General features: G+C 42.1%; 2 protein-coding genes across 2 annotated transcripts; both read left to right on the plus strand.

Annotated features, from left to right (window-relative positions):
• The first annotated feature begins 9,866 nt into the window (after window positions 1-9,866).
• aipl1 (aryl hydrocarbon receptor interacting protein-like 1) lies at window positions 9,867-14,955 on the plus strand. The gene is made up of 6 exons (XM_062473731.1): window positions 9,867-10,142; window positions 10,669-10,848; window positions 12,874-13,062; window positions 13,300-13,476; window positions 13,568-13,709; window positions 14,348-14,955. Exons 1-6 carry the CDS (start codon window positions 10,032-10,034, stop codon window positions 14,545-14,547), a joined length of 999 nt encoding a protein of 332 aa, XP_062329715.1. The 5' UTR covers window positions 9,867-10,031; the 3' UTR covers window positions 14,548-14,955.
• A 931-nt stretch (window positions 14,956-15,886) lies between these two features.
• Window positions 15,887-27,551, plus strand: trarg1a (trafficking regulator of GLUT4 (SLC2A4) 1a). Its single transcript, XM_062473295.1, has 3 exons — window positions 15,887-16,901; window positions 24,542-24,668; window positions 25,139-27,551. The coding sequence occupies exons 1-3, from the start codon at window positions 16,494-16,496 to the stop codon at window positions 25,150-25,152; spliced, it is 549 nt and encodes a 182-aa protein (XP_062329279.1). The 5' UTR covers window positions 15,887-16,493; the 3' UTR covers window positions 25,153-27,551.
• The last annotated feature ends 140 nt before the right edge of the window (window positions 27,552-27,691 follow it).

Raw genomic sequence — 27,691 nt, forward strand, 5'->3', positions numbered from 1 at the left:
TTCAAGGGTGGAGGCGGCGCCTAGAACAGGATATGAGAGCGCTTCCCTCTAAAACCTCCCGGCCAGATGAGAACAAAGGTAGAGAATGTTCTCGCCGGTTAGCAGAACCAGATGCCCCCACACACACAGCTTGTGTAACCAAGGACTGGGCAGTAAGCCCTCAAATCTTTTTATTTTTTCTTCTTGTCTACCTCCCTTGTCTAACCTGCCCATCTTTCCTTTTTAGGTGTCTTCTGATCTGTCTGATCGGTCTGATCTTTCATTTCTATTTGTGACCGTCTTTGCCTCAGTCTCCTCGTCACTCAGTCAGAACGTTATCTTATCCCCTTCTTGACACACTTGTACATGCGCACACACAAACACACACACACACACACACCGTATTGGATTATGTCACTTTCTTAAAAAGATCCACTTTGGCAAGCACTGCCATTTACCCTGTGATACTGTAATCCTGCAGTGATCTCAGAGGTGTGTGTGTCTGCCTCTGTTTTATCAGGTCATGGGCCTCTGTGATCCGTTCTGAGGCGATCTGCCTGCAAGTGCATTAAGAGATTTCAGGGCAGCGTCACGCCTCGATTTAAAGACATACATTTAAGCCTCCACGTACTTCACCTGACCAGACTACGTGCAGCATGTGTCTGCTGGACTCATGTAACGCTCTTCAGGTTCCTCATTCAATGAAACTGCCTATAACCTCACCATGACACTAGGCTTATGTTAAAGGCTGTATGGGCTATTGTCAGTTGATGCAACCACTCCAAATTCACAGTTACAGTAACCTTTATGGAGGGGAATAAAGTGATTTAACTCGAGACTTGTCCTTTACTTTCGCAAGTGTTATCAATTGCAGAGACATGTATACGTCATTGGTGATTTACACCATCAAGTATTCACCACTATTACGCAGTAGGCTAGGATGCTAAATCACAAATGGACATTGTACCTTTACCTTAACCCTCGTGCTGCCTTCGGGTCACATGACCCAAAGGTTCATAACGAACCATCGTTGTGTTTACCCAATTTTACCCAATACAAAAACAAATAAAAATAATTTTCTTTTAACCTTCGCAATGTGGGGGGTCTGAGACAGCCCAACGGTTAAAAGAAAATGCTTCACTTTGTTTTTGTATGCGGTAAAGTTGTCGCAATACGACGGTGGGTCACAATGACTGATGGGTCAGAACGACCCGAAGATAACACAAGGGTTAATGAAAAGTACCATTTTTTTTAAAATAAAATTGTATCCAGATTCTGAAAATGTCTACGCCAGCAAAGAAGGCATTGTATCCCTGGGTTCACTCAACCATCCTGCAGACGCGCGGTCTGGCAGATGAATAACGAGAAAGAGACAGAGGTAGACAAACAGATGGAGGGGGGGGATGGGTTAGGTGGCCTGGGGAGGACAGCCTGAGGTGGGCAGCCTGGAGAAAGATAGACTGCGAACCTCCCCCACCTGCAAACCATCCTTATGCCACTGTCAGGTGAGTGTTATTTCACTAGTGTGAGAAGCTCTAGCACCATAGTGGTTCAAACTAATAATAAAAGAAAAAAGATACAATACAAGGCTTGTAATTTTATTTATGTTGAATAAATGAAGTTGCACTAAAATAATAAATGTTATTGTGTATTTTGTTCCCTTAAAGCTTTCAGATGAGTAGAGTTGATAAGCTGACATTGTCTCCTACTGTAAATAGGCTTTTGTATTCTTAGAGTGGTCATCCATAGAACGAGTTAATGGGTTTTTTCCTCTTTCAGCCAAACCTCAAATACACAAGTAGCTTATTATAGGAGCTCATGTAGGTTGAGCTGTTCTGTGACCAGCAATAGCCCAAAAGGTCAATATTATTGTAGGTAGAGGGTGATCGTATCCTGTTCTCCCTGACAGATATATAAGGGAAGTACATTCGTATCAAGGCACAATGTTATCAAAACATGTTCCAGGGCTAGTTACAACTTGTACCTATTCTTTTACCTATAGTAAAAGAACACTTATGTGAATGACTTCCATGTGCCCTTTGGCTTATGTAGTGTGCAATTAGCAATGTCTATGAACAACCTTATGTGAGGAGGGTGACTCCAGATCATGTTCAGAAGATGTCATAGGTCATATTGCACTAGCCAAAGGCCATGACCCACTCAAGTGTCAACACTCTTTGCTAGCTATCCTGACGAACAATCTAAATTCAATTTCTCTGGTTAAATGGCCATACTGTTATGATGACATTATTGAGTAGAGTAATAGGGGAAACAGAAAAGCGTTACTATGCATTAATTTATCACCTCGTACCCTTTCATTCTGAGATTAAAGCTGATCAGAGATCCCTCAATCAATTGGGGCAGGGCCAGCCCCAAAGAGGTTTTCAAACCTTTCTTAAATTCCTGGCGGGGTGAAATTGTGTGAAAGCAGCTTAGGCAGATTACCCCCGCCCTGATGACAGCTGATGGAGGGATCATTGTGAGTTCACCTGATGAAATGCCCAACAACCCCAGCAGTGAGTTTCCACAATCCCTCACAGGACCTTTACCCCGGTAGCCTAGCTGCAACCTGCGAAGCTCAGCAGGATGGGTCAATGTTCTGGCCAGGGGAGAGGGCAGATATTTGGATTTGAACAAATATATGACTACAACTATGACTACACCTCTGTTTGTGTAGTGCCCCCCCCCCCCACACACACACATACACATTGACTCATTTCTTCTGAGCTAGTTTTGCAACCTGAAATATTCATTGCTATTAAAGGTCTTCATGTTGATTACCTTCAATACCAGCTCTAAGCAAGACATGCTCTCAGACCACTGTGTTCTGTGCTGTCTCACTACTGAATGGTAAATGCAAACTGATCAGGCTGTTTACACATCTGTGATTTAAGAGGAAGTGGAAAACTAGAATGCTATAGATCGGTCTCTGTTGCCATGTTTGGACAGCCCCGGCTACTGTTGCTGAGAGGTCCGATGACCTCATCAGGTGCTCCCTGGAAAAAACGTGTGTGGTTAAAAAGGAGGTGAGGTGTGATACTGTATATATAGGAAATGAATTTGTGAAGTATACAGGTGAAGACAGCCTGGTTGAACTTTAGAAAGAAGTGGGGCAACACGGAGTGGGCAACCCTCCCTAGGACGTCTGACAGTGTGCACACACATACTGGAGCCAGTGACAGTTGCCACCCTCCAGACTCAGCCCAGTTATCCCCACTTCCTCAATTTGTTTCACATCACACACAAGCCTGTAGCTAGTACTGGTTTACAAAGACACTTTCCAAGACCGAATGTGGGAGGAGGGAGAGGACGTTTGAGTGATTGAGCTGGAGAAGGTTAGGGAGAAAGAGAGAGTGGAACAGAGCCAGAGAACAAGGTGGTTAGAGGTAACCAATGGAGAAAGGGAGGTATTGTATTTCACGGATCTAGTGCTTGCTTACTCAATCCAGAGGCGCATGACATCAGAATAGGTGCCCCCATCACGCAGACTCATTCCTTTTCCTCTCCACCAAGGGCTTGTTACATAATTCTTTGGAAAGTCTGACCAAGAGTGACACACATATACGGACCAGACAATCTTGTTAAAGGGGGAGTGAGTGATGGCTAGACATACATACACAAGCAAACCCACACGAATAGTCAGACATAATACATCTTTTTACACAGATGCAAAAACATTTGTTATTATATATTAGATATATATATTGTACAGACAAAGTACATACTGGCCTTATATTCATGTTTGTTATAAATATATAATTTTTGTCCCCTCCTAAAATCATACTGCCTATCTTACACATACATTATATATATATTGACAAAAAGGCAATCACACCCACAAACTACTGACAATGGTCAGTTTTCAAACAATATATTTACATTTCGTCATTTAGCAGTCATTTAATAGATATACTGTAGTCCTTTCAGAAATTAATTGTGTACCCTATAGCGATTGTCAGACAGACACCAAACAATTACAACTACAATACCAACAAAAAAACTTCAACAACAGCATCAACAAACAACAGAGCACCTCAATACACAGCATCAGGATACAGTACACACATACTGGAGACTGACAACCCCTCATGTGCACGTGTCTGTCCACTCCCCAGTACTGCCCATGCCCATGTAACCATCCATGACTGACAGGAACAACCCACGCATGTACCTTATGGGGGTGAATCGTCCAGTAGAAAAAGGCTGTGCTGCAGATTACTCAACAGTTATAAATAACTCTCACTGTACCTTAAGATGCTTTTGTCTTGTGGAAGGGTGCTCAGAGTTCAATGTAACCTGACAACTTCATCTCTTGTAAGAGAGAGGTGAAGGCCGGCGAGCGAGACACAGTTTCTAGGATGACTTAACTACTGTTTCCTATTAAGACTTGGGGGGCAAAAAGCGAAATACTGTCACGCTGCCAAAACACACACATACACATACACACACATATGTAAGATGACATTTCCTGTACCATAGGCGTAAAGGCAAACACAAAATAGTTTGCTGCCCAATAACAACATAAAACCCCAAAACCCACATAGACAAATGGAAATACAAGGACAGAAACACACACAGACACACACACACACATACATACACACGCAATAAAATATATACTGTGTGGGGGTGATATAATGTGCTGTCTGCAGCCCAATGACTGATTGTACAGCATTAAATGAGGTGGCTGACAGCAAAACTAAGGCTCAGAACGTAAAACAGAATGATTGAGAGAATCTACTGTCAGCTTTGATTTCCTGTAGCATATGGTCAGTTATTGTACTTGTGATACTATGGATGTGTGACATCTGTTATGACCGAAGATAGATTCAAAGATCAGAGATTACAAGGAATGGACCCAGGCTTTCCCATGATGCAAGACTTCCTGGTGTGGTGCACATGCTTGTGCACTTGTGTGTTATGCATGGTTGTGTTTGTGAATGTCTATTGTACATTTCAGTATGAGTGTGTGTTTGTGAGTATGTGCACCTGCCACATGCAGTATCAACGTGAGAACAGGCTGGTTTTTGATTCAAGTCGGCTGCTAGGGCCTCATTGCCATGGAGAGCAGGGTGTGTGTGCGTGCGTGTGTGTGCCTCATGCATACTTGAGGAAATTGTCAATAGCTGCTTGCCTAGAAAACGCATGGCGAGGTCAGCAACCTCATTGGTTCCCTGTAGGCCATGTGGTTGACATTAGAACATGCCTCCAGGTTGTCGATTCTCACACACAAATTATGTGTTTAAAATCTCACCATTTCAGGCAGTGTAAAAACAACTGTTCCGCTACAATTTTAAGTTTGGTGAATTTTATTGAAAAGATGTGAGAGGATAAATGCTGCTAAACTAAACCATAGGAAATACAGATGGAGATCATAGGACATGATGTAATATGAATGGACTCCAGATTAAAGCATCCACCTGCCTATCCTGGGCACAAAACAAAAGACTATTTCAACTGGAGCAGGAGGAGGAGCCATACCAAAACCTAACCAATTAGGACACTCAGGTCTGTTTCCTGTTTCAAAATTGTTACGACCTATCGGTTCCTAGAACTGCTAAGGTAAATGATGTCTGGATTTACGAGGCCTTTTTGGTTTAAAAGTGTATTGAGGTCAGACGATTAAGGCAGACCCCTCCTCCCCCACCCCACCAACACCACCCACCCCTCTGGTCTAATCCCATGGCCTGATACGACCCACAGATTAGGCTAGCACATAGGGGAATGATCAGGTCGATATTGTTTCTCTCTGTTGACTGCACTTCAGTTGCACTCAATATTCCAATTCCCCCCCCTCTCCCTCCTCAACTCCTACTGGCTGTGCTGTGAGGGTCAATATTGCATCCATACTCGGTTTGACAGTGTTAAAGCGTTGGAATCTGTATAAAAAATGATTTTGAATTATTGTTGGGAAATACCAGCTTGATTTGTTTATTAATGAACCATGATGCAAAAATTCACACCTGTTTTTGTGTGTGTGTGTGTGTGAGTGAGTGTTTTATATGAGCATCATTTTTATTTTGATTGGGCTTCATGTCGCTATTTGTAAAGCATGATGTGTAAGTGCACTGGGGGCTTTTGTAGTCCAAGCTGTTGTTTAAAGTCAACACTAGGATTAGCTCTATTAGCTCCTCGCATGGACACAGTGGGAGTTACACAAGTATTAACTGACACCATGTCTAACAGAACCCAAGCTTCCGATGCTAATGCAAAAGCTACCATTTGCAGTAGGCAGAGGGTAAAGGACTAGAATGTATAGAAAACTGTGCCTTCCATCCACCATCCCAGAATATCACAAGCTCAGGTCATCTGACCTCAAAGAGTATTTAAATGTATAGAATAGCCCCTGACCTGTGTGTTCCTGAGTCCAACAGTGTGTGTGTGTGTATCTCCCAGTTTGTGTATGTGAGTGTCCTTTGTACTTGCTGCTATGTACAGAGGTATGCAGCTAAAGGTCGGGGACAGGCAGGCAGGCAGGGAGAGAGGAAGGGAGGGGGGATGGGGCCCTGTCAGGGAGAGCTGTGGCCTGGACTGTCATAGGGGCGAGGAGCCAGAGAGGCCAGCCTTGCAGAAGGACAGGGTATGAGCTGGGGCATAGTTCTAGATTAGACCAGTTTCCCTGTTGTGATAGTTCATTAGATGTCTGTACCAAGGCAGACTGTTACGGAGAGGTGTGTCTGCAGGCCCAGACAAGTACTTCTGCCCTGCCCTGCAGCTCATACACACACACATACATGCACACACACACATACATGCACACACACACACACACACACTCCTGTCTTTCAGTCCTCCCATTGGATAGCAGAGGTACTGCAGATCTAATCCAAACTTCCAAACATATTAACAATGAGAGAGAGAAAGAGATAAGGGACAAAAAACGTCTGACCAGGTCGCTGTGTTCGATGTTACATCATATTCCTAACCCTGTTACATACCTCTACAATTTGTTCAAACTGACTACACCCATAGGGTTTAAGGTGCCATCGAAATGTATAGGGTTTATGGTGCCATAGAGAAGCATGTCAGAGTGATGACGAAAGACGCAGATATGTGGCAACTCCAAGTCAGAAGGTCAAGGCCTCACTGTCATATCTCTAGCTGGTGATTCACTCATTTGGCCTTTAAACATGTCCAGCTTGGGATAATGTGCCTGCTCACGTTTCTCACAGCGCCTGGCTTGCAGCGTGACGAGCGGGTATACTCAGCCTCATCATTGTCATCTTCATCCTCATCATCTTCATCATCTTCATCCTCATCATTACCTTCACCATTGGCATCACTGTCATCATTACTTGTCATCATCATTTTACAGATTTTCTAGCATTCTATCTAATCGCGTGCTGTGTGTGATATGAAAGGAGGGTTTTAGGACTGGAGTGGAGAGATAATACATAAAGCAGACTTTCTTTAAAAGCCAAAACAGATTATGCCTCTGGCCCAAAAATGTATCCAAAGTGGGATGCTGTTGTCCTTGTGTATTTGAGTCTGCTTTGTGCGGTATGAACTACACTTCCAAGTAGTTCATATAAACTGTGTGTGCTTGAAATATGTGTATGCATGAAAGAGATCGTTATTAAAATAAAAAGACAACAAGTTCTTGTTATGTGTGAGAGGTAAGAAGGAGAGACTTGTGTGTGTGTCCATTTCTGTTACACGTAGTACACGGATAAGAATAGATGACTGGCCAGGGTGCCTGTGATTCACTAGGGCCTTACACCGTTCTGTCATATCTGCTGAACCTCAGTGACATATCTGCACCCCTTCCCACCCCAACACACACACTGGGAGGCTGGAGGGCATGGGGCAGGATGTTCTACTCTGTGTGTGAGTGTGTGTGTGTGTGTGTGTGTGTGTGTGTGTGTGTGTGTGGCACTGCACCCCACAGTGCTTCCCTTATACCTCCCACTGAATGTGTCCTTTCCGGTCTATTATGTTATTTTGCTGTGTGACACACACACACACACACACACACACACACACACACATACTTACAAATACCACACACACACCTTCTTTCCCTCTGTGTTCCCAGAGTAATTCAACATAAACAAAAATATTTGATTCTTCACACTTTAACCTGTGTTCGTTTCTGTCAGGCAGTAGACATCCCCTGCAGAACACATATATGCAAGTTCTTTTCATATGTCTCTATACCAAGAGCAACATGAGTTGGACTCAAATAGAGACTGACTGCCAAAAGGGAACTTATGCATCAGCACCATGTTTCCATGCAGGCTAAATACAACTGGGCACAGGGTGTACTACATGCATGTTTAAACAAGACATTTTCCTCTTGCACACACATATACTGTATATCTATGTATATTAAATAAATGTTTATATATACAGCATATACAAACACACACAGTATTACATAGACACAAGGCATACAGAGACACAAACACGGCTAACATACAGTACACAAATATACACACACACACACACACACAATGAGACAGAAAGGTGTGGGTGGTGTGACGCAGGCTCCATGAGTCACTGTGATACAAAGACTGAGTTACAGCAAACCATGATTACTCTCGTCTCCAACAGGTGTGGAAGAATACAGGTATCTCTCTCCCTCCTTCTTTTTTCTCTATCTACCTCTCTTTTTTCCCTTTTCATTCTCCATCCACAAATACTTAAAGAAAGAATGAAAGTTAAAGAAAAACCTGTCATATTAAAGATACCAAACTGGCATAAAGTACATGTCAAGTCATGAGATGTACTGTATAATGTACTATTTAGTTATAAAGTTTGACTTGAGATTATGTTAGATTTAACCCGTTAAGGAGTACAGTAGCGTCACACATATGTGATTCTGAACATTCCAACCGACTATTTTCCGATAGACAAAAACTATATGACAAACGCTATAATATGGCTTCAAAATTTACAATTAGGAGGCTAACAAGTAACACTAGCAGGTAGTAGCATTGCTACGAGTATTATGCTAGGTTGCTAGGTAACGGAAGCTAACTAAAACTAGCTAGCTTCCGTTTTGGAAAAATAACTCACTCCTTAAAAGGTAATTCGTTTTTTTTATTTTTATGACCGAAAGCATTATCAAATTTCCTTGAATCAGATGGAATTCATGAGATCACCGAGTTACATTGTACGAAGACGTGGCCCCACACAAAGCATTTGCTCCTGCAAATAACTAGTAGAGATCTGTACTATAGCTCTGATTGAATATTGTTCAGCACTCAGTTTTTCTCCTCCTTCCTCAAGGTAATCTCTGCTCTGACATGAATAATGAAAAGAGACCACATCTGTTATTCATCCATTCCACAGATGTTTGCCTGTTCGTTATTTCTCCACAAGAGGGCAGAAGCTGAGCTGGACGCTTCAAAGCACATACCAAACTGATTAGAGCATGATTCGATAAGTAACGCATAGAGTCACCATTGTGACATTATTCTGAAATAATGCACCAACATAGTTACTGAAAGTAGTGGCACAAAATCATCGGATTAAGGTTTCCATTTGCAATAAACATTTGATGAGTTGCACTCCTCACTAAGTAATCCAACATTTTCTGAAGAAAGATATACCCCTTCAACTGATTTTTGAGTACTTCTACAGAAGCCTGAAATGAATTACACACAAACACAGAGATGGGTATCAGATGTGTGTTTTCAGCCAGGGTCAACGAGTCCAAAGAAATTGGTTGCTGATGCTGTCGTTCCCCAGTACTCAACTACAGCTATCATACAGTAGTATAATGGTACACCATCCGGCTTTATTCTAGATTTTTCTGGCAAGCAAAATTCATCGGAGAAAGTGCTGACAGGTGCTGGCCTGGGAGGGGTGGATGGGTTATGAGGATGATGAAAGGAGGAGGGGGAGGCAAGTTCCTAATCTCCTTATCCCAGTCCTAATCTTCGAGTAGCAACATTTATACATGCATTACCTCCACACACCTCCCAACTTCTCCACCACGACACAACAAACCCAGCAGTCCATATACACACAAGATCACACATCTCTGGCTGCCTGGCCGCCATACACACACACATAGACACACAGAAACAAACCCATAGTAGAGGAAGATGGCTACAGATGTAAGTGAAACCTTGATGCTAGGGGTGGAGGGTATCAAAAAGACCATCTTACATGGAGGAAGAGGAGATCAGCTACCCAGATTCATCACGGGAACTAAGGTAGGCTGCAACCTCTCCATCACCCTCCAAACATGAGTCCTGTATTACCTACCCAAACTTGTTTTCAGTCAGAACGTCTTTCTGCAATATTCTGTTTGGTGGTTTTGTTATGCAGATGTGGTTACCTCTTCTCTTCACTAGGGACATATCTTAAATGCTGCCTCCATTGAAATTGAACGAGTGTCTCTATGTAATGGGTAATGGTAATTGTACTATAAAGTACAATTTAAAAGCTGCATCTCTCTTATCAGGGACACATGACACTAGTCATTTAATTTGCTTTGACATTGAAAAATTGCCTTTCAATTCCACACACTATCCTAACAGAGAGGCATGTTATAGTCCTTTTTACATGACAACAGACGGTTATAACTTTAACTCTAAAACTGACAGATTCATTTATTTTAAATAGAAAAAAGGGTTAACAAGTACTTTATCTCTTTGGTTAGTTTTTAGAGAATGGCACACAATGTGGGTGTCATCTTCTGCATCTTTTCTTTTCCCCTTCTTTTTCCTCTCCTCTTAGGTGGTCTTTCACTTCCGCACCCAGCTGTGCAACGATGAGCGCACGGTATTGGATGACAGCAAGAAGGTTGGCGTGCCCATGGAGGTGGTGATTGGGAACATGTTCAAGTTGGAAATCTGGGAGACACTGCTCACCTCCATGAGACTTGGAGAGGTGGCTGAGTTCTGGTGCGATAGCACGGTGAGTAGACTCATTCCCCCACAATGCATCACCAAGTATGAGACATGCTTCCTGAGCATGTGAGTTGTTTGCTTTTGCCCTATAATATAGGAAAAAAAACATTGTATTTGGGCAATTTGGTGAGGTCATATTAAAGGCAGAGTAGTTCAGTTAACTCGCTAATGTTACCTGCTGATAGCCTGACTATATTGAAGCTAGCTAACACTATGTGGTGATGGATATAAAGCTTATCCACACTTTTACCTCATGATGGCCTCTTCATACAGCAGGAGACCTGTCCTTGACTCCAACTTTGCCCTAGATTTTGCCCTCATTTCATAGCAATAATAAAATGTTAATTGACGAAGTGGAGTCTGTGCCAGTTTCTTTCTGTGAAATCCATTCTGTATGCAGTAGCATACAGGTTTCCGGGTCATTTTGCTGTCTTTTAAACAAACACTAATGCTGTGCCTGTGAACTGAACATTTAGGCTGCAAACTGGTTGACACATTTATATTTATTTGTCATGAACCATAGACACTGCACATCCTTGGGGCTTCGGGCATACATCTGCCACATTTCAACTTCATACAAAATATATGCAAAATAATGAAGGCACAGACACACATACAGAGATTCCTGGCATTATAGATAAATGATTACTTGGCTGGCAAACAATTGTGGTTGTATTCTAAACAAATGTCTCATAATATATCGATTCTTCCAACTGAAATACACATTGTGTTTTGTGTGTGTCTTATGGCAACTGATCATTCTATTGCCTATTCCCTGCTTTCAGCGAATACAACGTTCTTCTGTTCCACACATGGCACAATGTCAGGAAAACAACATCCCCTAGTGAAGGCTGAATGTGTTAGGCCTCCTGTACACGCGACACCACATGTTAATAATGTTACTGTCCAAAGACACAGAAGCTCTTCTTACTAAACACTTCAATCCCCCCATGAATTTAAATGCATTGGACACAAGACACGCATGTACACCCAGAACCACTCGTTTCACTTGATGTTGATTGCATGTGTATTCTGGACAATGGCAATCCTGTGTGTTGTCATCTAAGACGTGAACTTGTATAAAATGGATTAGCCTTTGTGTACTGCTAATGCTTTATTAGTCTCCATTTAGCCTCACAAAGCTACTGTCTGTCACTGTCTTTATAACCACAAGACAAAATGTTAATTTACCTTTTCCCTTATTGTAGGTTTAATGTAGATTTCACAACAATAGGGTTGTGTTAACCCTTAATTTGCACAGTGCGTTTTGTCTAGTCGCGTTGTGTACGTCCATATCTGTGTGTGTGCATGGGTGTGTATGTGTTACATTTGCATCTAGTCTTAGTGTTATAACAGGAACAGATGGAGTGCTTGCCGTAGGTTCATTAATCTGCAACTGCCTCACCTTTCCCTAATCGAATGGAATTACTGCTGACTCATTATGATGACTGCCAAAGGCCCCACACAGATTAGTTCAGAAGGAGCTTTAAACTGGGGCCCACACATCCACTCAGTCATTCATTACCTAACACACAAACCCAGGTGTCCTACGTACTATTGAATATGCCCTGCAAGGTTCTGTGCGACACTTGTGTTTACCCTTTTGAAACAGTAGAGGGTACTGTTGTAATGTTTGACTCATACTGTGTCAAATGTGGAACATTGGAGAACAGTGCAGATATTGGGATACTTGACTGTACCGTGCGTAGGTAGGTTGTCCCACCTCAAATTCAATAAACACACTATCTTGTATGAAACAATGTATTTTCTCATATTATATAGTATGGTGGGCTACTTTAACATGTACAATTTTGGTCCCCTTTTCTGCCTTATTTTACTCTTTATTTAGATGCCACCAGCCAAATTAATTTTGGAGAAGTGTGATGTTACTTCATTTACTGTATGCTTAATGTAGGCAATCTTGTTATTATTCTGCAGTTCAGCTAACTGGAACTTGTAATACTTAAATCAAATGACTTAACAGGTTGTTTGACAAAAGACTTTACTAACACACCACAACCACCACCATCAGCACACCGGCCTGTATCCCATTGTGGCCAAGAGTCTGCGGCGCATTGCGGAGGGCAAGGACCCCGTGGACTGGCACATCCACACGTGTGGCATGGCCAACATGTTTGCCTACCACAGCCTGGGCTATGATGACCTGGACGAGCTGCAGAAGGAGCCGCAGCCTCTTTACTTTGTCTTGGAGCTGGTCAAGGTGAGAGGCATGAAACCAGTCTATGATGAGTTAAGTAACACAACGTTGTGGTGTAACATACTGTATTTTATAGTTCATACGTTAGGATTTGGCAACCGTTATACTGTTTTGTTTCAACGAGATAGTCTTACAAGATCAATCACCAACATATTTTGTTTTCTCTTCTCCGGGTTGTCCTCCTGTGTGTGTGTGTGTGTGTGTGTGTGTGGTTGTTTGTTTGTGTTCATGGACTGTAAGGTAGCGCAGCCCAGTGAGTACGACAGGGAGTCATGGGCCTTGAACGACGAGGAGAGGCTGAAATGTGTGCCAGTGCTGCATGGTCAGGGCAACAAGCTGTATAAACAGGGACGCTACGAGGATGCCACACAAAAATACAAAGAAGCCATTGTCTGCCTCAAGAACATTCAGATCAAGGTATCACCTTGACTTTGATCTTCTGATCTGCAACTAAAACGTTGTGAGACTGTGTGTGCATATGGTCTTGTATAATAGTATGTGTCCCCAGGAGAAGGCATGGGAGGCTCCATGGTTGAAGTTGGAAAAGATGGGAAACACTCTGACCCTCAACTACTGCCAGTGTCTGCTGCGCATGGAGGAATATTATGAGGTCATCGAGCACACCACTGACATCGTCAACCAGCACCCAGGCATGTCTGAGAGAATACTAGGGAGTCAGGTGGCTGAGCGGATAGGGAATCGGGCTAGTAATCTGAAGGTTGCCAGTTCGATTCCCGGCCGTGAAAACGACATTGTGTCCTTGGGAAAGGCACTTCACCCTACTTGCCTCGGGGGAATGTCCCTGTGCTTACTGTAATCGCTCTGGATAAGAGCGTCTGCTAAATGTAAATGTCTGCATGTGCCCTCGCATTAACATAAAATCATTACATTTGCATTTAGCAGATGCTTTTATCCAAATCGACTTCCAAGAGAGAGCTTTACAAAAGAGTATAGGTCACTGATCATAACAACGAGATAGCCCCAAACTTTGCGAGCAGCCAAAACATGAAGCATGCATTGTGGGAAACCAAATAAGTGCCAAAGGGAAGAACCATAAAAGCATGCAGTTAAACAAGTTACAATTGAACAACATGAAACTTCCCACAAGAGTGCAAGTGTACCTGTAGAAAAAACAATCAACAGTAAAATATTTCACAGCGAGTACAAGAATTTGAAACCGTTACAACTAACCAACAAGAGCAACAAGTCTCTCAATACGACTCATTAAAAAATGTAAACAAAAAAAACCTCTTTAAAGCCACTGTAACTTTTTATGTGCATGTCCTAGGAGTGAAGAAGGCATTCTACCTGCGTGGTAAAGCCCACATGGAGGTGTGGAACGAGGCTGAGGCCAGGGAGGACTTCAGCAGGGTCCTGGACCTGGACCCTGGCATGGAGAAGGCAGTGAAGAGGGAGCTGGCGCTGCTCAACATGCGCATAGAGGAGAAGAACGAAGAGGACAAGCTGAAGTACAAAGGCATGTTCTAACCATGGAACGCAAACAATGGCTGAATGGAGAGGCAACGACCAGAGAGGGTCGACTACACTGTATATGTCCTCACATATAGGTGGAGGATGAGTGTGAGTGTGTGTGTGTGAGAGGGCAGAGGAAAACAGAGCGACTAAGGTACTGTACTTATGACTGTTAGCAATTTCTGCTCAGTAAACTCTGCCTGTGTGGTATGCAAAACTCATTGTAAAACTGTCAAAGGGAATGTTTGAGACACTAAAGACCCAACAGAAAATCTGCTTAGCAACCACTGGGAACCACCATGGAACTGAGGCTGTTGCTGACTCCTGTGCATAAACAAGTCTGACTTTTTATCTTATGGGTACATTAAATGTCCTTTAGGTGGCGCTCTTTCTGTAAAATAAACCACTGTAAAATATACTGCACTGAAGTTCATTTATACAATTATGAAGCCTATCTACACAAATAAAAACAAAATAATGACACACTTGTAGAACATTAGTAATGGTTCATCATATCCCTAGCTGTTAAAAAAAGTGAATGTGTGTCATAGCTGAATTTAGACTCTTCTAAATGTGTATGCAATGTTGCAACGTGTGTGTCTGAGATAAAGAGAGAGCAGAATGAGTGTAATGCCTCTGGGTTTTAGGATGAAGCTGACAATGGGTGAACTGCACTGAAGGATGCAGTGTGCGTTCGTGTGTGTGTGTGTGTGTGTGTGTGTAGTGTATCAGGTCGATTGCATTACATCATATAAGTAGCTCACCTTCATTCAGGGAATTCCTCCTCATCACCATCTAGTCCTAGACACAAACTCATAAGAAACTGAACATACAGCTTGCAGTACATTAAGGCTCTAGTGTTATTAACAGCTAAATTAACAGCTAAATGCACAGATTATTCTAAATCTGAATATTTTATTATACTAAACTCAGGGATACACCACAAAAGATATGTACTTTTCACAAAAAGCTTGTAACATGTGAGTTATCCTGGATTCTTTGGTTAGATGTGGTGCATACATTTTGGGATTAACAATTACAGCTATCTAATACCATTGACCCCGATGAGTCCTCAATGAACCATTGTAAATCCCAAAGAAGTCTGATATTATGTAGACTGCGAATTTACTTTGCTTATTAGCCTATAATATTATTGACCTCGGGCTCAAGTCTTGCTATTCCGTGTACAGGATGCAGCGCTTTGGAAATCCGCCTTGCATATCCCGCTGCTGGCTCAGTTCCATTGGTGCTGATGTTGGGAAGAGTAGAAGGAGGGAGGGGGGAGGGCGGCATGAAGAGATGGGGAGGGGGAGCCGCACTGCTCTGCTACAAGTTCTGCCCAGTTGCTTTGTTGCTGCAGCGTCAGAAAGAGCCTTGAGGCACGGCCTAGTGCGGATCAAACAAACGGAAGGGGTTTAAAGTCACTAGGTCATATTTACGTGAAGTCGCAAGTCTTTCATCGTTTTTGGTTATTTAAAGCAAAACAAAGCGTTAACCTGATTGCTATAACAGAAACTGTGGATAATGGTGCAACGTGGTGGGAGAGGCAGGCGACAGGCGGTTCACTGAGTGATTTGTTCCTCCTTTGCGCTGTAGATGGAGAGAGCGCGTGCACAATTCTAAGGAAATCGCTTTCTGCTAGCGCGTGTGGATTGAATGAAACTGCGGATTTGAGGCGAAGGCGTTCTTTTTGGTCGAAGGCGAAGAATGATGCGCAAATATTACCGGGAAATTGTTTTATTGCCCAAATACCTTTAGATTGTTGGGATTATTTTCCCTTGTGTTAATTTGTTACATTAGCCTAAATTAAAAATTGTGAGAGCCAAGCAAGTGAGCTTCGTAAACTACAGTCTAACATACCTTATAAAGCCTAATTATGTCCGTTTAGGGGATCTCAGGGCATACAAAAATAATACAGCTAAATAAAATTATATTTGAATCCTGGACTTTGGAATTGAAGAATGGCTGTCAACACTGACACAGCATTTGAAAAATCTACACTTGGTGAAAGTGTTGCAGCACAACCCAACGAGTCCCAAGAGACAGAAAAACTTCTCAGCGCCGTGACTACAGAGCCCGGTGGCAACGGAATGAAAATGTCCAGCTCCTTCACAGTCAACGTTGGGGGCGATAAGAACCTCGACACAGATCAGAATGGCCACAGTGTACCCCTCAGGTCGGGTTCGGCGGGACACCTGGGCGCTCCCCCGCTCTCCCCGTCCCGGGTCAGTTTGAGCCGCACCTCGTCCACCGGTAATGCTGGCGTTCAAGAGGCACAAAATCCCAAAGACTATCTCATACTCGTGATCATCTCCTGCTTCTGTCCTGTCTGGCCCGTCAGCATCGTAGCATTGGTATATTCAATTATGGTAAGTAGATACAGTCTGTAGCCCACAGTGGAATAAGCACATTTCAAATGTCAACGGTAATTTTTCCCATTCTGTTTTTTCTTGAAATGCTTGTTCTGCTAACACAAGCCTTGTGGGTTTACCGTTTACCCCTTATTAATATGATAAACCAGACCAAGTGCAGTTTGATGTGTAAAAATTTAGCACTAGGGCAGTCATCAAAATCTGAAAAGCTACTTTTCTCATGTCCTGTTATTACAATGTCGGCCTAATTATTGTCATTTTGGATCTGCCATTCATAACGTCTAGTTGCTTCATTGAGAGAAAAATATCTGCATCACACCTGCACTTCCTGTAGCGCGTGCATAGGACATGCGACGCTCTTTTCCTAAAACAAATTATTGGTAATTTCTCTGGTAATTTATCAATCTGATGCTTTGGATTTCATCATGCAAATTAAATAAACGACAACTATAAGTTGCCAAAAGCTGTGAGCAAGTGGCATCGATTTCAAACCCTGATACTGCAAATGTGGCAAATAATAGAGCGATGGAAACAGCCACATTGCTTACAAATAACATTAATTAACATAACTAACATAATTGTCGAAGCTATTTTTTTGTTTCGTATTGTAACATGTAGGCCTATGTAATTATAGAACATATAATATAGAACATTTTCATTTTAGAGTTTGGCGTATTTCACCCACAAATTAAGATTGATCCACACTGCTGCTTGGGCGCAAACATAACAACCTCGTGACGCTTCCGCACTTCCATAAAATGTTTGCCGCAATTATCCTCATACATTATTAATTGTTGTGCAAATTATATTAAAAACTGGAGAGTGCTGCTTACTCTATTTGATGTGTGGTGATTTAACGTAATTTCTGTCGGTCTAAATTAGTTTAGTTTGTGGTGTACTATTGGCTAACTTCAAAGCACTTAAAATTTATATCGATTGTGTTGACATGAGGTCTGAGAACGGAAATGGGCGCGCTGAATCTAAATTTGGTTTTCTTTGAGAGATCCTACACTAGGCTTACAGGTTGATTCTACAGTTGTTCTGGAGGGTAGAAAAATTGACATTTTGGCTTTCAGTTTTGGCTTCATTAATCTTTCCTACTTGATGCCATACCAGCAGAGTATCAATATCCAAGAGACCGAAAAATGTGGTTCTGTAGTTTACACATTTACATTTCATTTAAATTGTATTCATTTAGTATATGTTTTTATCCAAGGTAACACATAATGCATACAGAAAGTACAGCAATAACTCAAATAGTTAGAAAATGAAAATCTGTCTCTGTACACACAAATCTGCGTTTGTGTGTATGTGTGCATGCATTGTAGGTGGGTCAGGCCACACACATTTGTAATAGCTAAATGTCATAACAAACGTGGATACAGCATGTGACCACAGGAAACAGCATCAACATGTATACTTCAACCTTGTTTACAAGACCATGTTAAGAGTTTTGAATACAAACGGTTTGCAGTGTGTCTACAATCATTCATGGTAGCAGCATACGGTATGCCACCCTGAGCTGAGAAAAATGCAATCCAATAAATACTTAACCTGGATCATCCAGCAATCCTGAGATCTCTACAACTGATTAGAAAAGCAGTGTAGGCATAAAGTAGCAATCATTAGGAACTTTATTTATTTGTGCTTCTCATCTCTCTACTGAACTGCCTCAGCCAAGCCTGCATCCCCAGTTATTGTCTGGTCTTTGTGCATTTCTGAGGTTAGGACTGTCCAAGAACATACAAACATGGAGCAATAAATCACTGGGAGTCTGTTTTAAAGGGCTTTACTGAATCCTTTTTCCATTACAGGTGGGTAATGATAAAGCCTGTAGGCTCCCTCCCTCCCTCCGCCTCCCTCCCTCCCTCCGCCTCCCTCCCTCTGCCTCCCTCCTTCCATCCATCCGTCCCTCACACACACACACACACACACACACACACTCTCTCTTTCCTGCAATGAGCCCACAGCTCAGTGGTTTGCAGTCTCCACAGCTGGATCTGGCTTGAAGGGATTTTGGTTCAGGTGTTGTCACTCAACAAAACTTGAGTGACAACTTGAGTGAGAACTTAACCAATCGATTTCAAAGCTGCCCTGTTCCAATAGTGGCACTCATGTCTCAAATCCTCTTTGAAAGTGTTCCAGTGCTTCAGGCCTCAAACAGTTCAGCGTTATCTAGATTGAAGCACAGGATATTATCTGAGTTCCTTATCCAAGCAGACATTTATACTTAAGCAGTTGTGATGTCTCAATTAAATCCAGACCCCATGCCACTTATTACAAGACCAAGATAATTCATCCTTACATCACTGCTGGCACATCATGCTGCCCGTCACCAATGAGAGAGAAAGAAAGAGAGGAGCAGAGAATAAAAAAGGCGAAGAGAGAAGGAGACAGGTGTGGAAGAGCAAAGGAAAGGAAACCAGAGCTGCACACTAACTCAATAGAAAGCGAGAGAAGTCAATTTAGCTTTCCTACAGAGGGCAAGCTGAAGCTGTTAGCCAGCTCCGCTACCCAGATAAACACAATATCTGTCTTATAGGGTTGTATGGGAGACATAGATGGCTAGTAAGAGAGACAGGAAGGACATCCGATCATTTCCTGCCTGAAGGACCTGGATAAGAATGAACACTCAAATCGACGCAGGAAACACAGCTAATGCATTGTATCTCTATATGACTGATATCTTGAGTCCTAACAAATACCCCACACTCTCTAACAGCCTTAAAACCCAACCTACATTGATATTAGTAGAAAAGAGCAATCAGACTATAGTTAGTGTTGTTTGAGTGGAGAACAGTAGGCCTACTGATACCTCCACAACCTCACATCCAGCCTCACATCCAGTCCAGTAAGTGACACCTTCTCAGTACAGCAGCCCATGCATCCAGTGTGGCTGTGTGTGAGGTGAGGGAACAGCTCTGAGACCAATGCTACTTCTGAGGTTTTTGCGGCATGGAAATGCAGAAGTTGGGGAGTCAATTACCGGGAGTGGGGAGGCTGGGGGTAATAGGCTTTTATTGGCCAGCGCGGCCTCTCTGGGTAATAGGGAGGCCAAAACTGCAGGGCCGTTACTGCGCGCTCGGCAGATTTGCCTGTGAAATATGGCCTAGTGGCTTGCAGCTGAATGGATGGCTTTTTGCTTTCTGTGGATGTTTGTGTGTGTGTGAGATGAGGGGTGGTAAATGGTTTCTTATTAGCAATCTAACCAATTTGTGTTGCAATATGGGGTGTTTGATATATTTCACAGCTAATCTCTTCTCTGAAAGCTTAAATTTGGCCTAAACGTACAAATGTGCTAGCTGGCTACATTACGGTACAGTATAGTGTGGTATGCTATACAATTGTACATTTCAAATGGTAAAGGACTGTTGTTTGCATGGTTCTATGTAGGTCTGCAGCGCTGACACAACGAGGGAGTGAGTTATAAATATGGCCCGTTTGACAATTGACATCTTAGTGTTTCAATCACAATGCCATCTCTAACCTTAGAGTTGTCTAGAAATTGAATTAGCACAAGTATTGCAGTTAAGTTGACATACAGTTCCTCATAATAAGCATCCATCTGCTCTCAAAATAGAAGATAGTAGAGTACAGTGGAATTTATATTAAAGGAACAGATCTGACAACACAGTGGCAAAACACATTGACAAATGCCATCTGGATGATTATGGAAAGCTCAGTCTATAGAATATGAAGATTTGTTTTTCTTCAACACAATAAATCAACAATTTCTCTCCTTAAATATTGCTGGCTGGTGTGGTTTTCTAAGTCTTTTTATGATGCATACTACTTCTTGGTGTTTCAAAAGCCTATCTGCAAAACCTTAAACCAAGTCTTTATATAAAGACATCTATTGCCTCCTGCTAAAATTGAAAACTAAAGTGTTCTCAAACCTCACCATCTGTGTGCTGTGTTGTACTGTAGTATACACCCTGACCTGGTTCACCCCATACTGTAGATTAGCCCCGCAAACCCCCATATCTTACATTTACATTTAGTCATTTAGCAGACGCTCTTATCCAGAGACTTACATGGAGTACAGGGACATTTCCCCCGAGGCAAGTAGGGTGAAGTGCCTTGCCCAAGGACACAAAGTCATTTTGCACGGCCGGGAATCCAACCGGCAACCTTCTGATTACTAGCCCTAGCCCAATTCCCTAACCACTCAGCCATCTGACTCCCCGCTCAGCCATCTGACTCCCTTCTAATATATTTTCTTTTCTAATATACTTTCCACAACCCCTGTGATGTCTAGTACAGGGAGGGCAGCTATGCAGTTTAACATTTATTGCAGTGCATTGAAATACCTGCATAATTTTATCAACAAAGGCAAGCACACCCAATTATTAGATGTGACTAGATCAAGCTTGAACGTTATCTGACTGGTCAGAATTAGGGCTCTCCCAAGCCTGTTGTAGCCCCACTCACACCCATACAGTAGGAACACATGAGCTAGTACAGACACCTGCACACAGTCTCTCCCAGCCATACAGTACCTCCCCCCCCCAGGCTGCTCCTACCACTGGGGCCATGTTCTCCATTATTAATGACTGGAGGCTGGAGAAGGGAGAACACTTAGAGACTTAGAGTCTCCCTCTCTCCTTCTTCAACTGCAGGGCAACCACAGGGAGGGGGGTGGGGAAGGCAGGCTAGAGTGTGTGTGTGTGTGTGTGTGTGTGTGTGTGTGTGTGTGTGTGTGTGTGAGTGTGTGGATTGGCGCACATGAGGGTTTTTTGGGGCGGAATTAACAGTGACAGTCACAATGTGAGTCTACAGGATTTTGCCGCACCAGTGAAATTTTACAGTCATAAGAAAATACCAACCAGGCGTTCCTCTTCCAGCACATCAATACGACCATTTATCACCCAGAGGGAAGGCTCCCTCCCACCACAAGTCACCAAGCTTCAGGCCCACACATACGCAAACACAAACACACAAGCTATGGTAATCTGATAACCCTCACTGCAACAAAAGCTCAATTGCTATAAGAAATACACACCATGAAAGATTTCAACGGCAGGCTAAGATATTTTATTATTTACAAATATGTACTTGTGTACTGTAGGCTACACTCCAAGTATGGTACAGTGTTAGGAAGGCCAGTTTGGTGACGAAGCAAAAGAGATGCAAATGCCATCAAACCAGGCTGTGTTACTGAGGGGCTCCTATTGATTAAAGGTGCTGATGCAGCTTTACTTTGTGATTGGAGTTCTGATCAATATAAACTCTGATGCCCAGGCCCACTAAGATATCACTCTTTCCCTGCTGTACTGGAACTGAGCACTTGGGGTGGTGGAGTGCGTGTGTGTGCGAGAGAGAGGAAGAGAGGGAGTGAGAGAAATCTGATCTCACGTGTTCCACTCTACACTTCATGATGAAACATGTTGAAAAACAACACTTGTACAGTGTATGGTTCAATCAGTCTGTCCCAGGCGTATCTGACCCTGGCTGTCCTGTAGGACCTCAGAGGACAGGAGAGGGGAGAAAAGGACAAACATAGGGATGGGTGGTAGAAGTATAAACTGAGAGCGCAAATGAAAGAAAAAAGGTGATGGTGAGTAGAGGAGGGAGTGTTTCTTTACCTGCAGTGCAAAGAGTGTTATTCAATCCCTTGGTGAGGCTAACCCAGGCCTGAGCAGACACACCCGGACATAAGTCAAATACAATCACACACTCACTGTTGTCGCCTATTCAAGAGCCTAGATACTAGAGCATGCGTAGATCTCATGCTGCTCATACAGTATATTACGGTGCAATTTGCCTTTATTACATTAAGTGGCTTGATCAGCACTATAGCACCAGCACCATAACATAATATAAAAACTGTATCACACTCTCATGCTACTCATTCTTATTCTTATTCTAATTTGTATATATATTTTATTTTATATTTAAATTGTTTTATTCTTAGATTGTTTAGTTCTTAGGAATAGTTAAACTTCTGTACCTTTACTTAATTTAAGATTTGTATATGTTTAGTGTTTGCACCTCCCTGCCACAGTAAATTCCGTGTTTGTATAACATACATGGCGAATAAAACGAATTCTGATTCTGATCAGGTAATGAGATTATATAAAGACTGTGACTTTGTAACATGAGTTTTCTGCCAAGATATTTGAAGATGCTTCTCTGCACCTGATTGTAAACGTAACCATCCCCTCCCAGTATTTTACTGTTAATGAGACAAGCGCTTATTATATCATACATAACACATATCTGTAAGTCCAACTTCTGAGTCACAATCAAATGTCCCTCCCTTGCTACTGCAGATTTGTTTCCTCAAGAAAAACAACAGAAATCAGTGCAGTAGAAAATAGCAACTTGATGTATCAACTGAGGTTTTTATATTATGTTATGGTGCTGGTGCTATAGTGCTGATCAAGCCACTTAATGTAATAAAGGCAAATTGCACCGTAATATACTGTATGACCAAATAATGTTTTTAGATGACCTTCATTTTTCTTGTTCACTAATTGGATTTGATTTAATTGGTATGAGCAATGTAGTGGAGCACTTTTTTTCACCATCCCAGTCAATGAGATCTGTGTTTTATTGTTAGTGTTCTACTGTGGCCTGCATGTTACAAGGAAAAGTTCAGCACCATGGACAGCACTTTCCTGCTCAGCTCCATGGACAGCACCAGCTGGGCATAAAATTCAGTAAATGTAACAATCAATAAAAGCTTTGAGGTCTTTCTAACAGTTTGGTCAGTGAGCCCCTTTTTTTATTGAGAGCTACGATCAAAACAGATAAAAAGCTGAGAAAGTAGACTTTAGGAACCTGAGGTTGGCCACAGAGTAAGGGAGTGTGTGGCTGGGTGTTTTGTCATCTAGAGAGATGTTTGTTGACTGTTGAGATCGGATGCTGCTATTGATCTCTTTAATGTAATGTGTGTGAGTATGTGTGTGTGTGTGTGTGTGTCACCCTGGGGAACACTAGGGGGGGGGTTGGGGGTTAATGGGAAAATGTGGCATGCCGGGGAACCCTGGATAATAGGAAGAGAATGACATCATTCTAGCGTGATTTGTAATTGGGTTTTGTATCTCTCAGTCTAGAGAGCAACCGGAGGTCTCCCCCATGAGATCTTCTGTGATCACTGCCCACTTTCCCACAACGCTCACATGTACGCATACACACATGCACACACATAGCCCTCCTTTTGGTCCATCAACCTGTCTGTATGTCAATAGGCTTTAGTATACTGCATCCATCCATCATGTGGCAACTGACAGCTCCTGAAAACAGCAACATGCTATTGTTGAGTATAACAAATATTCTGTGTTAAAAAAATACAAGAATCTTTTTTGCTATTGCTGATTAATGGAATTCAACCTAATAAATATTTCACAGTAAAACACTCAGTCTGGCAGATTGAATAAGACTCCTGTGTATTTCAGAGTGTTCCAGGAGGTAATCTGTGGTTGAACTATGTTTGTCGAGACTGCAGGCGTCTCTAGAAGCGCTGGTTTGGTTTTATGCTGTATCACACTTTCCTATATCCTTGTGTTCAGGTTTGAATTTGAACTGTTGTAATGGTTGAAGATAAACTGGAACATAATCACACATCACCTTGACTAGGATGATGTGTGCTCTCTGTCCTCTGTCTTATCAAACTGTGTGTGTGTTGTCTCCAGTCCAGAAACAGTCTCCAGTCAGGGGACATGGACGGGGCCAAGAGACTGGGTCGTCTGGCTCGCCTGCTCAGCATCGTGTCCATCATCCTGGGTCTGCTCATCATCGTGGTCTACGTGGTGGTCTACGGTGCGGACTCTCTCTCTGTCTCTCTCTGTCTCTCTCTGTCTCTCTCTGTCTCTCTCTGTCTCTCTCTGTCTCTCTCTGTCTCTCTCTGTCTCTCTCTGTCTCTCTCTGATATGAATTTATTATATAATAATTTTATAAAAAATAAAAAGAATCCCCACATTCAGATAATTTATGACACCAACACACATACTCACACACACTCATACACATGCCAGGTTGTGCGTTTGTACTAAGTGATATGATATCTGAGCTGTGTGCATGGTCAGATTAGCACTGCAGCTATTAAAACTGGCAGTCACGGACACCCTGGTTTACTGGCAATCTTGCACATGGTTTGTTTGTCATCATTCTGTTAAAATGACGACCTCTCTCCACCTTTGTTCACTTCCTTTCATCCTTTTTTTGTTCCCCTCTTCCTCTTGTTTCCAACATTCTCTTTCTCCCCTCTTTTCCTATCCTGTACCTAACAGTGACCAGTAAATAGCTCTGAGGACACCATGCATGCTGCAGACCAATCCCAAGATGCATCATGGGAAAATCTACCGATTCTGACCATTCCAAAAATCAAAAAAGAAGCAATCTTCATCAATGCCTCACTGTAATTAGGCCTTCTGAGAAACACAGCAAAAAATAAACAAGTTCTATTAAGAGTAGGTGCCGTAGCAAAGCAAACCAATAAGCAAAAACATAAAAGATCTAAGAAATGCATGCTTTAGACTTCTGTAACATTTGCTTGATAAAGAAAAAAAACTTGATATAATGTTTTAAGAATGAAAGTGATGGTTTACACTCAGGTTGGAAAGACTCACTGCATCTCTCTCTGGACTAATGGAGTCTGAAAATGACATGGAGATGATGACTAAAGGAAAGAGGGATGGAGCAAAAAAATGATGTATTCTGTATGAAGAAAGGTGGGAACTCTTCAAACAGGCACTTCAAAGCTTTGGGACCACGAACCTCAGATAGGTTATATGGTGACCTTAATATATTCCTAGTTTACCTTGTTGCATTAAAAACATATACAGTCTGTATAACTATACTGCTAAAGTTTGCAATTGTAGTTTACAAAATGATCTAAATGTGCATTTTATATAAGGTTTGTATGTGGGGTTGAGCGTGGTTGATTGAGACTGTTACGCATAAGAGTGGTTGTTGCCTTGAATGGCAAAATGTTGGGGAAAGAAACACAATTTGGCTGATTTAGCTGATTTTTACATTTGTTTTTCATTATTTTGTAGACCTTTTGACAAAACAGAGATCACCTGCATGCCTTGTCTTGAAGGTAGTATGTATATCTGTGTTCAATTGGGATGTAAACAATCTTTACCTGTCTGTGTTGTTTTGACTGGAAATCTAAAGAAATTAGCTGAGAGAATACAGAAAGTTGTACATTCATGTGAACCATGCTTACATCCTACTGCTACTATCACTTCCGACCTCCCCTCTTGCCCCTCCCATTCTGCGCCCCCCCTCCCCCCACAACCCCTTGCCTTGCTCTGGGAGGAGCCTGATTATATTGACACGCATGCCAACCCTCCCGACCCCCAGCCCCCCCCCTCTCCCAAACCATAAGTCATTTAATTGGCCACCTTATCACATCCGATTTCCACTTCCTCCTTCGAACCTCTTTGACCATCTCCACACATTACCTGTAATACCTTGACTGTTAATGTAAATTGTTTCACTGAATGTCTTTTATACTATACACAAACACCACCACTTTCTCCTCTACAGTCATCCCTACCTACTCTTACCCCTCTGTAACCGTATTATGATACTGTATGAATTTATATGAGAATATATATGCAATATATAGGCATGCTATGGGACAAACAGTACACCGTTTTTTGGTAATGTTTCTGTGTTAGCCTTCCTGTGCTAAAGGTACATTGCTTTAATTGACAGTAGTTGTAGTATGTCTGTGTTCTGTAGCACGCCAGTCTGTCTGCATTTGCCTCATCTGGTAGAAGTCCCATTGTACAGGTTTACAGTAACTATGGTAACACACAACAGAACTTTATTGTAGGGCAGTAATATCACTGGAAGACATAAAGCCTTATAACTTATGTATAGGTAATCCATTTACCTTATTACCTTGCCACCTTGCTTATTTAACACACTTGGTTGCACAAGTCCGACCATTTTCATATCACTGTTTTAAAATTGTCTTTAATTTAACTACCTTGTTTAAGGGCTTAGAGAAGAGATAACTAGACATGATTAATAATTTGATTGATTGATTATTCAAGAATAATACCTCCAACTTTAATCAAAGTTAGATTTTTTTGCCCATAAAAGTATATATGGTAGTTGAAAACAGCCTTTGGGGTATAAAAACCTTCTCGAAATAAGTAACAAAAGCTGAAATCCAAAGAATCCTCTCCCAATGTCGCTCCCATTTGACCGGTGTCTTACACATAATAGAATAAACTCTAGACTGTTCTCAATATCTCTTCCCACTCTTTACCTTCTGGGGTAAAAAGCAGATGTATTTACCTGTCTGGATAGAGCTACAGATGTTTACTACACTGGGCATATGCCTTTAAAACCTTTCCTCATCATTCACTGTAAAGTACAGTACTTCACTGTCTCTCTGGGCATGTGTCAATTCCAGACTATACAGTAGTTCTAAGATTCATTTTAAGGGATGACGTATGCTATTTCAAAGCAGGTTAGCTGAAAAGCATGATAAGTTGGGGTGATCCTAAAACGATGTCTTGCGTGAGACGCATACATTCTACTGTCACAAAATTCTCAAAATTAGTCTTTTTTTTTTTTTTACTTCATTATTTTTCCTTTGGATGTCTACACAACAGGTTTACATCTCTTTCTTGTGTACATTTTGCATGTCTGGAATAAACGTTACCATGCATGGTCAACGCAGCCTTGTTGAGAGATTGATATATATGTGCGTTTGTGGAGGGCTGTTACTAATGGCTGGTGTGGCAGAGGGGAGTGTTTAAGAGGTTAACTGCTGAGTGGAGGACTGGGAGGTTGGACGACCTTCCTGTTAGTGTAACATC

Source organism: Osmerus eperlanus, chromosome 11 (genome assembly GCF_963692335.1).
Source record: "Osmerus eperlanus chromosome 11, fOsmEpe2.1, whole genome shotgun sequence".
Classification (NCBI taxonomy): Eukaryota; Metazoa; Chordata; class Actinopteri; order Osmeriformes; family Osmeridae; genus Osmerus; species Osmerus eperlanus.